The sequence below is a fragment of the Schistocerca cancellata genome, chromosome 11, assembly GCF_023864275.1.
Source record: "Schistocerca cancellata isolate TAMUIC-IGC-003103 chromosome 11, iqSchCanc2.1, whole genome shotgun sequence".
Classification (NCBI taxonomy): Eukaryota; Metazoa; Arthropoda; class Insecta; order Orthoptera; family Acrididae; genus Schistocerca; species Schistocerca cancellata.
The window spans coordinates 167,770,838-167,786,012 of NC_064636.1; the positions used below are offsets into that span (position 1 = coordinate 167,770,838).

The window sequence follows — 15,175 nt, forward strand, 5'->3', positions numbered from 1 at the left end:
GAAGCACGTCCTTTCGTCTACTAATCGCACAGTTTTGCGGTGCGGTCGCAAAACACAGACACTAAACTTATTACAGTGAACAGAGATGTCAATGAACGAACAGACAGATCATAATTTTGCGAAAATAAGGAAAGTAAACTTTTCGCTCGAGGGAAGACTTGAACCGAGGACCTCTCGTGCCGCAGCTGCCCACGCTAAGCACAGGACCACGGTGCTCCTGAGCTCACACTATCCTTGATGTTGCCTATCTTGTAGATGGACTACTCAGTGTCTATTTTGCTTTTTTTTTTTCATAGTTCCACACAACTTCTTCCTGTTTTCTCGATTGATCTGTGTTCAGTTTTTCAAGGCCTATCCACTGTGCCAACTTTTAACTAAATCTGAGGGGGGTGGGATGGGGAGGTTCCCTTGTTAGTACACCACGCCATCACTATTCCACCAGATGCATAAAATTATCTTTCCTGGAGGCGCACAGGTCTTCGTATGGGGAGTTGCAGCTCGCTTTGAGCTCAACCATTCCTTTCTTTTCCTTATGTTAGCGTAGAGACTCCATTTCTTGTCACCAGTAATGACACAGGATAGGAATGGTAGGTGTTGTCTACAGTCTATTTGATGATTAGCAAGCAGAGACACACACATATGGACACCCACTGATTTTTGGGATTTTGGCTGGAACATGTGGTACTGGTACACCCAATTTTTGAAACTTCGCCACTGCATGCAAATGTCACACTGTGGTGGAACAATCACAGCTCATCACTCTTGCCAGTTGTCGAATACACTGACACGGACGATTGTTGATTAAATGCCTTTAAACACTCTTCAAACCCTGAAGGTTTTGTAAACACCGAGAGTCATTAATGTCAAAACAATGAGAAAATCAGTTTCTCGCTGGGCTCTATCGAATGGCATTATCCCCAGACACAGTACAAATGTTTCTAGCTGACTCTGCTGCTGGCAACCCTCTGTTGAACTAACAGAAAATAGGTCTGAAATGTTCTGCTTTTTACACTCTTCAATTACCAGCACCCACAGCTGCATTCCGTATCTCCCAACGACAATATATAAAATCAAACAACAACAACAACACTGAACTACAAATAAGAAATGGCAATCGATAAATAAATCTGTAGGAACCGTAATACCAACATACAAAACAAAACTGATATTAACTTAAGAATCAACCTAATTGTTTAATGCCAAGGGAAACAAATTGGCTGTCAAGAGGGCTACACGAAGCCTTCCGTGACACCACCGATGTATTGTATCGAGAGAAACTACAAGATCCAAAGAAATTACGGTCTTTTACTAAAAAGCAGTTGGTGCCACCTAGAGTTGCAGCCGATGGTCGCAAAGCAGAAATCTATTTTCAAAAAATTTTTACTGAGCAAAAGACAGAAGTTACGTCCCCATTGCACTACTGCAAAGATGAGTGAAACATTAGTGTAGATGGCATTGAAAAAGCTAAAAATCACTGAAATTAAACATGGCTCCAGGGCCTTATGGAATAACTGCTACAGGCATAACTGTACACAAAAATGTTTCTCGTTTTTTCCAACTTGACCAATTGGCACACACTTTCCGACAACTGGCTCATGTGCTCAGTACGGGGTGTGACCACCTCTGGCAGCAACAGATGCCCTGCAACGATCGGGCACACTGCGAACGGTGTCAACCGTCTCACGTCGATGTAATAACGCCCATTCTTCCTGCAGAGGTGCTCAGAAGTCTCAGAGTGGTTGGTGGATGTCGATGTGATGCAACCTGTCTCCCTAGTGCATCTGAGACACGATCGACGAGATTAAAATCGGGAGAGCCTTTCGACCACGTGCTCTGAGGTCGAGCAGTATTGTCCGGCAGTACCTAGTGTGGGTCCACATTACCTCGCAACACGCGCCCGTCGAGTCCGAAGCTGCCGTCGCAATACTTGTCGTCGGTTAAAGCGCGCCGATTAACCGATACTGTCTGACGGAGAGGTGTCCGAGTGGCCCACGTAACTCCCGCCCACACCATTAGGGATCCTCCTCGATTTTGGTCTCTCTCTTCAGAGCTCTGGTCCCGAAATCGTGTTCCACGTTCCTTACAGACGCAAATGCTTTGAGAATCACTCCCGACCAAATCGGGATCATCTGTGGAAAGAATATTGGCCCACTGTTCGACATCCGAGTGGCACGTTGACAACTCCACTCTACACGTTCCCTCCCGTGAAGACTCAGAGGTACACATACGGCAGGTCTCCGACAAAGGCCACTCCACCGAAACCTCCTGTCGCCATTTGTCTCTATACGGCACGTCCGGTGAATGCTGCGAGGTCGAGTGCCGTGCAGTGCCGAGGTTAAACGGTCGTGCCCTTCTAGCCAAATTACACTCCACTCTTTCTGATACCACACGTGGTCTGCCCTGGACTGGTCTTTAGGACACTGTTTTTCAATCTCTACGAATCACCACAGCATCCGAGAAACAGAACGATTCACATTAAGCCATCGAGTCGCATCAGTTTGCGATTGTCCTGCTTCCGTTCTTGTTTTGGCCCTCCAGACGACGACGATGACCAGAATGCCCCCTTCTGGGCAGAAGGTGATTGTATAGACATCTGACTGATTGATTATACCACGAATTAGACAAAAAATGGGGAAATGGTGGTTTGTTGCCTTAATTTTGGACACAAATGTATAACTACCTCGTCCATACTAACCTCCACGGATTCCAAAAGCATCAGTCATGGGAAGCTCAACTTGCATTTCACTTACATGACATGACAGCCAGGGATCAAGGCATTCAGGACTTTGAAGAAGCACATGTCTTACTATTACACCAATATTTATTTACAAAGGTATGATTAAATGGGGTATTTGTCACAGGCTTGAGAATCTTTTTTGTAGACAAAATGCAGTACAATCAGTTGGACAGTTACCAACAGAAGCAGATGTGTGTTCCTCAGAATGTGTGTTCCTGAGAATGTGTTTCAACCATTGTCATTCGTAATTTATATTAATGACCTGATATACAAAATTAACACACTGACATTTTTCAGACGATGCATCGGGGCTAAGATTACAACTTTAACTTTTAAAAACTCAAATGTAAAACTATGCAGTTCACAAAACAGAATCACTGATGAGTCACAACTGGAATAGTTTGACTTTTACAAATATTCGAGCATAATAACAATTAGGGGTACGAAATGGCACGATCTCTTAACAGACTCAGTCACAGGTAAAGCATATGGCAGACTGGTTCAATGGTAGGACACACTGAAAATAAAATTCTACAAACACTGCTCACAGGACACTTGTGCATACGATGTAAGAATACTGCTCACCTGTGTAGGACCCATATAAAATAAATCTAATAGGCCATGTTTATGCAATTTCAACAAAGTGGATAAACAACTGTCACATTAAGCATAGGTAAGTTTCTAGATTGTGTAGTAAATAAAGTTTTTAGGGATTCGTATTGATTGTCAATTAACGTGACATGAACACAAAGATACTGGGAAAAAGAATTTTCACATTCTGCTCTTTGTGTTCTGTAATACCTATTGTTTTCTGGTGAGTTACTATTCCTACGTACATTCAATTCTTACCTATTTGATTTTTTTCTAAGAACAGAAAAGGCACAAATCACAGATGTCTAAATTGCAGAAAAGGCCACAAGGATAATAACTAAGTAATGTCTGGCTCATTGTAAAGAACTATTTAAAAAACTGGGTATCCTCATTGCAAGACAGTATGTACTAATCTATTCTGCATTTCCAGGAAAACATCACCAAACATATCCCTAGTAGTTCTACACACAATCATGGAGCAAAACAATGTTTGGACTAAAATTTTTCAAAGAAAAACAAACATTCAAGATATAAAATGGTATCAGTGAATAAAACTGCACAACAAATTACACAAGATGAAAATTATTACTGCAACATCTGTTTAAAAAGGCAGCTTAAAGGTTCTTCTTAAGTAATGTGTACTACGTTATTTAGAGAATTCAGAGTAGTGACTAACAATGAAGGGGTATAATTAGAACAACATGTCACGTTGTTGTCTTCAGTCCAGAGACTGCTTTGATGCAGCTCTCCATGCTACTCTATCCTGTGCAAGCTTCTTCATCTCCCAGTACCTACTGCAACCTACATCCTTCTGAATCTGCTTAGTGTATTCATCTCTTGGTCTCCCTCTAGGATTTTTACCCTCCACACTGCCCTCCAATGCTAAATTTGTGATCCCTTGATGCCTCAGAACATGTCCTACCAACCGATCCCTTCTTCTGGTCAAGTTGTGTCACAAACTCCTCTTCTCCCCAATTCTATTCAATACCTCCTCATTAGTTATGTGATCTACCCATCTAACATTCAGCATTCTCCTGTAGCACCACATTTCGAAAGCTTCTATTCTCTTCTTGTCCAAACTATTTATCGTCCACGTTTCACTTCCATACATGGCTACACTCCACTCTAATACTTTCAGAAACGACTTCCTGACACTTAAATCTATACTCTATGTTAACAAATTTCTCTTCTTCAGAAACTCTTTCCTTGCCATTACTAGTCTACATTTTATATCCTCTCTACTTAGACATCAGTTATTTTGCTCCCCAAATAGCAAAACTCTTACTAATTTAAGTGTCTCATTTCCTAATTCAACTACATTCCATTATCCTTGTTTTGCTTTTGTTGATGTTCATCTTATACCCTCCTTTCAAGACACTGTCCATTCCATTCAACTGCTCTTCCAAGTCCTTTGCTGTTTCTGACATTACAATGCTTCAATACTTAGGCATGTATCTGCAGCATATGATGGTCAGGTTTTGTGACTCTCCTGAGTTCAACAGTTCACTCATCACGGGGAGGATGCCGACTCAGCTTTTCAGGTGGGCCGAGGGGAGGACACGAAGACTTGCAAAGGGAATAATGACTTTATGGGCACAGAGTCCGTTTTCTGAACAGACTGGAGTTAGTGCTGGGAGCAGAGTCACCAGCATGTGTCTTATGTGTGAGGCAATGAACATTAACAAGGTTTGTATGAAAGAACACTGGTATTATAGGGACCAACCAAACAAGGCAGTGTAGTTAATACACCGACCTCTTATTTGGGAGAAAGAGAGTTTGCCCTGCCAAGTCATCTCGATTTAAGTTTTCTGTAGTTATACAGTCAAATGCCAGAACTGTTTCGTCATCGAGGCCACACCTAACCGCCCTGCCCTATTCTCATATGGCACGCATACAGGTATGTGCACGTGCATGCGCAATGTATTTTCATCATGTTATGAGAAATCCAGTATTGTTTAAGATAATCCCCAGGTGAATAAACAAACGTACAAAAAGAAGGAACAGCACATATGTTAACATATTTGGTTCATGCAAATTGAGGATAAACTGAATTGGCAGATGCCTTCGGGTAAGATAGCAAGTATCACACGAAATCCTGCTTAAAAATTTTAAAGAAGTCTCAAGTGAAGAATCTTGAGAGACGATTCATCCTGAAGTATCACTCTTGTAGGGAGTGCAGAAACAATGTTATACTAATTACAGTGCACAAGGGCATTAAGGCAGTCATTCTTCCCACAATGTGTACGAGATTAACAAGAAAAGAAACCTCGACATCCGGTACATTCCTAGGTAATGGCTGCCATACACTCCACAGAGGTTTACAGAGTATGTACGAAAATGTGGGGATTGACCAGAGCAGCTGGGGGGATGGGGGAGGTATTACCTGAGAATTCACTGAAAATTCAACGTATGGGGAGGAAGATGACATCATAAGAGGCTTAAGAAATGCACAGTGAGTGGGTGGGATGGTGTTTGAGCTACTCGCAATAACTGTTCTCTCCTCTCACCTGTAGTTTAACAGCAATTTTTGAACACTGATAATTTGTATGTACTAATACTTAATAATTAATGCACTTTCAAATAAAGTATTTTAAAATTTGTGATTTATAAACCTGAATAAAAATTAAATTCCAATGTTACAGAGACAGAAATCCCTAAGATTTTACAAAACTTTTTGAATTCTCAGATTTTTCATGTGAAATGTAATTTCCTGAGAATGCCAGCTTTTCCAGAAGAGCAGCATCCTATTGGCCCCCTGACTGCTGTCTGCAAGACAGAGCCCGTGCCTCGAGGTGCTGCACCATTTCTCAGCACGCACCCGATGCCGAATACTTCACATATTTCTCACATTTGTGTTTGTTCGGCACCTTAGACAGGCAGAGAAATGTATTTTATATTATTATTCAGGGTGTATACGTGGACAAGGAAAAAAACTTCCAGGGTTCTTCCCGGATTTCCCGGGTAAAAATATACTTTCTCCCAGATGAAAATACACTTTTTCCATGTTAAGTGCCAGTAAACTCTTCCTCGGCACTGTAAAACTCTTCAGTCCTATGGTTTTATATGTGGGAGTAGAATTTCCCATCACTTTAGAAAACGAAACTCAGAGGGGGGGGGGGGGGGGGGGGGGGGGGGGGGGGGGGGAATCACGTTTTGAAAGACCTTCGATCTGCAACAACATGTACGCTGCATATTTTCGTATTACGAAGGTATAAATTTGAATTCCACCAAACACCGCATGTTACTTTCCAAAGCATTGAAATCGAGATTGCGATGCGCTTTTGTAAGACAGTCGTAGCACCTGTCACGTGATCTCGCCAGCTGATGACAGCATAGGACATGTGATGTCAGACACTCTTAAGTAGCGCAAACACACAAATAAGAAAAGTTAATGGTTTAAATTAACATACATAGCATTAACATATAATATTGGTCTCTATGATTAATACGCTGGAAGAGAACCTAAGCTTTCACATATAATGTTGATCTTTTTTGCGCGTTTATACTTTAAGATACATCACACAAATGTGCCACGAAAATTTTTAATAACGACGTAAATGTCCGATCTTCTGGGCTCAAAATTCTTCTAAATGGGTCCTCAAAGAGTTGATTTTTAAATGAGAGTCAAACGCTTTGTGACTTAAGAAATTCATCGTATATTCTTGCACATAGTTCATCTTTCGTAAAAGGAATTGGTTTAAATTTAACGCTTTTCAAACCACCATTTGCAATATTTTCCCGCGAATTGTTAGAAATAGGTTCGTTTCAGCAGTAGCAAGAGAGCGCCAGAAACAGGCGTCACCGCGCTTGCGCAGCTACGATGACGCAGGAAGACCATATGTTCGTATGTGTGAAACATTAAAAGATCTTACATTATGGCATAAAAGAAACAAGACATCAGAGGATACTTCACGAGCGTCGGAATTTCATGAACCATACTAAAATGCACAATTCGGCTTAAAATGCACATTCGTATGTCCAGATTCGTACGTAAATTTTCTAGGAGTACCAGTACTGTATTATCTCATGTTTGGTTCTTTATTATGGCATAACACTATACGTGCACTTGATATGCAGTGAACAGTTGAAACTAGCCAATAGTGTGAAATTAAACGTTTCAAATAAAGCAGACAAGATTAATGAAAGCCAAATCTCTTTAGCAAACCGACAAAAATAACTTCATTGTTCTGCAAGGCGATTAATTCTTGACTGTCAGAAGGTGGAAATAAAATCTAAAACTAATAACATGTTTTAGCCTTCCATAATTATGTGAATGTATTTTAATTCATTTGATAACTCAGGACGCAAAAATCCATTTGTTATCATTTAATGTGAGAGCAATAAACGAAGTGGAAACAACAAAATCACTGAACGTAAACACAGGTCACGTGGAGACGACCCATCTCCCCACCACAACTCGGACTGCTCTGGGCATCAGCGCCAGATTTACTACGTTTCCAAATCGGGGCAATATTAAGCAGTGGTGCCCAGTCATACTTCTGTAACCAGAAGCGATAGAAAGTACTACCCATATGCGACTCAACTAAGCATGCTCTAAGAGCCCGCCCGCAACAGCTCCAACGAATTTAATTCAGACAGTTGTCACGTCACACTCATCGGAGGCAATTTGTTGTTATAAAGCATTGCATAGTCTTCCTAAAGCCTTCGACACACTTTGCTGTTGGCAGACACTTGTATGAGCACTGTTTTGTTGTATACAGTGCATTTTCTTTGCAACTTAAGTTTTATTATCATTTTCTTTTTTCTCTCGTTCATGTTTTGTTGCTGCAGTAGCGGGTTACAGTAATATCCTTTGTTAGAGTATTGGTTCTTACCAGTCAAAATCACAAAAATTTAACTGAAAACTAAAACAATGAAAAATTCCCGGAATTCTATACAATTCCCGGGTTTTTCCCAGTTTTCTCCCAGATGAAAAAATTCCCAGGTTTTTCCCAGATCTCCCAGTTGTCCCAGGTCGTATGCACCCTGTTATTACACTATTTACTGCATTCCAGTACAGCCCCACAGATCTGCACAAATACGGAGAATCAGCACTCATCAATGAAGTTGTACATGTGGATACTGTCAACAAAATAGGTTGCGAATAGTAGCAAAGGAGCAATAAATTAAAATATCATGCCTGATGCTAGCATTTTACTGCAAGAACAGTAAAATGTAGTATGTAATAAACTTATTCCCTTTAATTTTGTGGGGGTGTCAGTGAGGAAAATGTCAAATTGCATAAAGCTAGTAGGAATTTGTGAGGTGCTCTCATTCTCAAATAATGGATGAATGAAGTCTGGGTAATTCCAACACTGTGAGTTATGCTCCCTCACGATGTGTATACAGTTTCTGATCTGTCTTATAGCATGAAAACTTACCTGTGAATGAGTAGATTACAAGGGCATTTCAAAATTCAGCCAATAATTGTACGAAATACCGAAATTCACATTTTTGTTCCCCTAGAAGCCATCAGATAGGCAGCTGCAATCGGGACAGAGTTTAGCTGTTCAGTAGTATGTTTATGTACTGACACATAAGAAAGAAAACCCCCAAGATACTTTTGCAAGATATTTAGTAACCGATTTTACTATTTTTACAGCATACTTCTGTAGAAGAGATACTTTTTGACAGTAACTGTTTTGCCTCAAAAGATTATGCCATAGGACATAAGTGAAAGTATGTGAATATACTAGAAATCACATTTGCAAGGCAACACAATTAGAGAAAGTTCTCAGCACAAAGAAGGCAGACACGACAATTTTTGTTTACTGGTTCCACATGCTGGTGGTCCTTCAGTTTATTATCCACCTAGATACTTAGGAACGTCGTCTTACGCATTACCTCACTGGCTATCCTCTGAAGGATCCCCAAGTTTCTTTGCACAGTTTTACTTTTCCCCAAACTGTTTTTATCGTTTGAGATAACTTCGTCAGTCTGGCCTAACTCTGCACTGCAAGAAAGAGGAAAGAACTTACCTCCTGGTTGGCAAGCCCGTGAAGAGGTCCCGCGAGGCCATTTATTCCAGCGGCGAAGGAGAGGTAAGGATCGGACAGCGCCGAGCCCACTAAGTGAACCGTGTGTGCACTCACGTTGCCACCCTCGTGGTCACTGCAATACAAAACCTTGCACGATTAGGCTCTAGTTACAAAAACAGTAAAATCCTGGTGAAAAATTTTAACAAGTGCACGGGCTAACTACTACTTCATCTACATCTACATCGCTACTCTGTTAATCACACTTAAATGCCTGGCAGATGGCTTTTTATCTCTCCGAGGGAGCTGCGATTCCCTTATTTTATTACGACAATCTTTTCTCTCTACGTAGGTCGATGTCGATGAAATATTTTTGCATTTGGAGGAGGAAGTTGACGACTGACATTTCGTGAGACACCACAATGAGAAATATCTGTTTTAACGATTTCCACCCCATATCTTATATCATGTCAGTGACATTCTCTCTCCTATTTCAAGATTATAGGACATGTCCAGCTCTTCTTTGAACTTTCTCTATTTATTCCATTAATCTTATCTGGTAAGGATCCCGTACCGCACAGCACTACTCCTAAGGATGACAGACAAGCACAGTGTAGGGAGTCTCTTTAATAGAGCTGTTGAATCTTCTTAGTGTTCCACCATTAAAACACTATTTTTGGTTCGCCATCTGCTCAACATTTTCTGTGTGATCTACCCAATTTAAGTTGTTCAAAATTTTAATTATTAGATATTTAGTTGAATTAACGGCCTTAAATTTGATTGATTTATCATGTAACCAAGGTTTAACAGATTCCTCAGTGTACACGTGGATGACCTCACACTTTTCATTATTTAAGGTCAACATTGAATTTTCACACCGTACAGGTATCTGACCTACATCTTTTGTGGGGGGGAAAAAAAAAAAAAAAAAAAAAAAAAAAAAAAAAAAAAAAAAAAAAAAAAAAAAAAAAACCACCCATAATAATAATAAATGAATCAAAATAAAGCACACATGCATGCACACCCACACAATTCAATTCTTACATTGCAAAAAACATTTTACATTCAAGGTAATCTTACTTATTAACAACACTACCTTATATGCTAATCAAAGATGTCTACAGGTTTTTAGAGGATCGAATTCGTGACTTTCATCATGTCTCTAGGTATATTCGTGACCCCTCTAAAATGTGTCGTACAATGACAAAATACCTTTTTATAAACCTGAAAGCTAGTTTAAATTAAAGCTGAATGGAATAATTCTTTTACCATTTAAAGTGTATGTCAGCACAAGTAATGTAACTATGACTTCTATAGCAATGAAAATAATTATTGACAATATAATTTGAATGGTTAGATAAAAAAATCTACGTACCAAGTGGCAGCAGGAGAGCACACACATAAAAAGGTTTAACTTTTACAAGCTTTTGAGCCTCTCGGCTCCTCCTCTTGGCAAAGAGTTGAAGGGGAAGAACCCCAGGTCAGGTGAGACTTGCAAGATGGGACGAGAAGGAAGATTGACTGTTGGGGACGGCACTGGACAAGATTTGAAAATGTGAGAGCTCGAGGGTGGAACACAGAGTAATATGCGAGACACAGATTACTAGTAGAACATTGAGCACTAGAGTTAATGAGAGTGAAAAGCTAAGTGCTTTGTATGAAGCAGAAGTGCATGGGGGAAATGGCAGAAAATAGACAGGTTAAATGAAAGATGTAGGGAATTGGGTGAAGAAAGGAGTAGTCACTGTTAGTAAATGCTGAGACTCAAGGAATTAATGCAAAGACTAGATGGGTGGCGAGAACCGAGGACACGTTTCAACGTTAGTTCCCACCTGTCGAGTTCTGAAAAGTGCGGTGAAACTGGCACCGAAGACCTGACTGATAACTGGGTGGTAGTCGTGCCGATGCAAAAGGCCGAATAGTGTTTACATAACAGCTGGTCTACAACTTGTCATTTCACAGGTGGCTCTCCCTTTGATAGCATACGATTTGCCAGTTACAGGGCTGGAATAGGCAGTGGTACGAGGATGCACAGGGCAAGTCTCGCAGTGGGGACGGTTACAGGCTTACGAGCCATACGGTAGGGAAATAGGTGCAGGAGCAGCATAGAGTCTCACAAGGATATTGTGGAGATCGAGAGGGCAACAAAAAGCTACTTTAGGTGTGGTGGCAAAATCTCAGACAGTAGGGAACTCATTTCAGGGCACGATTTTAAGAAGTCACAGCCCTTCCAGAGTATCTGATTAATACACTGAAGACCGGGATAATACTGAGTGCCAAGTGGTGTGCACCGAAGTTTTTTTCTTGAGGGATCAGCAGTACCAGGATTGGATGTGATAGCCCAGGAAATCTGCTTTTCATATAGGCTGTTGGGATAATTATGTCCAGTGAAGGCTGAGGTGAGAGGAGGTGTATTGCTGGAAAGAGTCTGCATCTCAACAAATATATTTGCCACAAATGTGAAGGCTGTATGGGAAGAAACATTTGACACGGAAAGGATGGAAACTGTCAGAACGTAAGTACCGTCAAATGGGGTGATTTCGGACACTGGGGCAAATTCGGACAGTATGGCTTATTTGCTCTTTACCACCGCATAGAAACAAAGAGTTACTTATTTTAACGTCCGTGCGCCAGTTACTTTAAGCACAAGATTGCATTTATTGCTTTCCTCAACTTTTATTTTGCTTCAATAGTTTCCCTAGGTGAATAATTGATGAACAGTCTCAGTGTTAAAAATCCATGCATTATTGTGAAGTGGAAACTTCCTATTGTTGCGCCGAGTGGGAAGTTATTGTAACCGTAATTGTCGACTCAGTAGCTAACAGCATCGAGACAATTCCTGTACAAGTTTGTCGAGTTTCTCGTGCAAGGTTATTTTATAACGACAGTTTTTGTAAAACTGTGTTCTGTGTGGGGTGATTTCGTACAATGCCAAGAATGTGTAAGACCAGGAGAGGTGCTACAGTACGGTGTAATTACGACCCGGAACTTAAAAGCGGTTCGCGATATTCAGAGTGGTAAATTATCCTACAGAAAAGAGTGTGATTTTGTATGGTATACCTAAATCAACCCTACAAAATAAAGTGCAGGAAACACATCCGAAAAAAATGGGAGGACAGCCAGTGCTAAATAAAGAAGAAGAAGAAATGTTGAAGCAAGGTATCTTGAGGACTACACTTTGAGGATTTCCCTTCACTAAATTGGATATTACATATTTAGTTGAAAGCTACCTTGATAAATCTGGCCGAAAAGAGAAGAAATTTCGTAATAATTTGTCATGAGAAGAATGGGTGCATTTATTCCTCAAACGACAGTCAGAAGATATTTCTGTTTGCTCAAGTGAAAATATAAAACGAGCTCGTGCAGAAGTGAACAAAGAGACTGTTAAGATGTTTTTCTCCAATATCAAGGCAAAGCTGGAAAATCTCCCACCTAGCAACATGATCAAAGTGTAAAATTTCACCAAAATCAAATAAAAAGCATGTAGAATTTAAAAAATGCAGTAAGTGTCCAATTTTGCCCTCTATATACTGTAACTTCGGACAGGGATTTAAAAAACACACGTGTCCGAAATCACCCCAATCCATGGGATGACTTCGGACACTAACTGCCTCATATAAATATACAAACACACACACTTTCTGGTTCTGGGATATTTTATTCGTTACACATATACCCTACCACTTCCACATCAATCAATTTAATGTAACAATATATACGAAAGTTACAATCAAAGTAACTACAAAACCGTCTGAAATCACCACATTTGATGGTACTGTTGTTTGTCAGTAGGTTTAATGTGGACAGAAGTGCGTAGTTAGCCTTCGGTGAGGATGAGATCATCACCGAGGTAAGTGGTACGTGATTCCGAATAGGACTGTGTGAAATTTAATTGAGAAGGTATTTAGAGATTCCACGAATTTTAACAGGTGAGCTTCACCACGAGTCCATACGGCAAAAATGTCGTCGATTTATCTGAACCACCAAACGAGGGGCTGAAGCTTATCGATCCCAGGAAAGCCCCCCCTCCGAGCAACTCTTGACAAGGTTGCCACAGGAAGGAGCCATCCCGGTTCCTGTGGCCATACCCCCTGATCTTTTTTTATGTCTGCCCCTCAAAGGTGAAGTAATTGCTGCTAAATATAAAGTTTTTTTAAGGTGAGTAAGAAGGATTTCATAGGAAATGTTCAGCAGAGAGAGACTATATATGTGAAGGATGTCAGTATAGAGGAAGATGGCATCGATGGTGACAAACAAGGTGTGTGGCGGGTGTGGGATGGTCACGGATTTCAGACGATCTAGGAAACTATTGGTACCTTTAATACAGGAGAGAAGTCTAGTACGGGTAGCAGGTGGTGTTTAACTAAGACAGATATACATTCGGTGGGTGCTTTGAAGCCGGGAACAGTAGGACAGTCAGGATAATTGGGTTTGTGTATCTTAGGAAGAAGGTAAATGGAAGGGCCGAGTGGTTTCGGTGGGATAAGAAGTTCTGCGGATTGAGGTATATGCCCGGGGCCTGAGGTGTTTAGGAGGGATTGCAGGGAAGTTTGAATCACAGGGATGGGATCTTTATGGCAGATGCTATATGTAGAGGTGTCAAACACCTGGCACAGACCTTCGGTAACATACTGCTGTTTGTTAAGTACCACAACAGAAGATCCTTTGTCTACCGGGATTATAATGGTGGAGTCATCAGCATTTAGGGGATGCAAAGCCTGGAGTGCTGCAAAAGACAGTTGTAGGGACACAAGAAAGGGTTGTGAAGCAATGCCGGATGTGACAAATAATTCTAAGGCTTGTCAAGTAGGATTTTGAGGTAGTGGTGGAGGATCAAGTTGGGATTGTGGTCCGAACCGTCGCATGTCAGGTTCGCTGTTGGAAAGGTTTTGGGATTGGGTTACAAAGTGGTATTTCCAGTTATTACGTGTAAAAGAAAGTAGGTCCTTCACCAAAGCAGCACGGTTAAAAGTAGGTTTAGGGTTGAAAGTGAGATCCTCGGATAATACAGATAGCTTAGGAGGGGAGAGTGCTTTGGACGAGAGGCGGAGAACACTGTACTGCTGTGACCGATTCTTGTCATCACGAGTTATTACTGATCTGGGAGGCAGTGGTGAAGGCTGTGGGACCTCGAGGAGGTTGACCGAGCTCTGTAGGAGAGGGACGGTGGTCGATAGTGTGGCTGTTTGGGGAGCTGCAGAGGAACAGGAAGGGAAACACCACTGTTGAGGTAATTTAGGAAAAGGTGGGAAAGCTTCTCGAGGTGAAGTCTGGCACTTGATGCAGTCTGAAGCCGGCTTGGCAGATGATACCATCCAAGGAAACATGAGGGACAGATAACTGCAGGATTTTGTGGGAGGAGAGAAGTGGAAATGTGGTGGAGTAGAAGCAGGCAGGTCACAGATCAGTCGGGTAAGTGCAGGAGACTGCCGTGAGCACGGTGGAGGGTAGGGTGACACCCACAAACAGGGGCTTTAGGTTAGGCTTTCGGGAATAACTCCATGGGGCCAGCAGGTTTCAAGAAACAGAATGTGGGACCTTCATTTTTATATTAAAACAGATCAGGGGTACTTCCATAGGAACCAGACTGACTCCTTCCTATGCCAACCTTTTCACGGGTCACTCGGAAGGGGCTTTCCTGGGACCCACAGGCCTTCAGTCCCCGATTTGGTTTAGATACACCGATGACATATTTGCGGAATGGACTTGTGGTGAGGCTGACCTGTTAAATTTTAAGGACTCTCTAAATAACTTCTCCCATTTAGATTTCACCTAGTCCTATTCCAAATCCCGTCCACTTTTCTCGGTGTCGATCTCTTCCTCACCGAAGGCCAGCTACACACTTCTGACCACATTAAACCTACAAACAACA

General features: G+C 41.3%; 1 protein-coding gene across 2 annotated transcripts in view; it reads right to left on the reverse strand.

The window, feature by feature from the left end:
• Positions 1-15,175, reverse strand: part of LOC126108521 (probable citrate synthase 2, mitochondrial) — a 234,300-nt gene that overhangs the window by 12,992 nt on the left and 206,133 nt on the right. For both annotated transcript variants that reach the window (XM_049913792.1, XM_049913791.1), the window contains exon 6: positions 9,307-9,439. In XM_049913792.1, the coding sequence (XP_049769749.1) occupies positions 9,307-9,439 (133 nt within the window). The remainder of the gene's footprint in view (positions 1-9,306; positions 9,440-15,175) is intronic.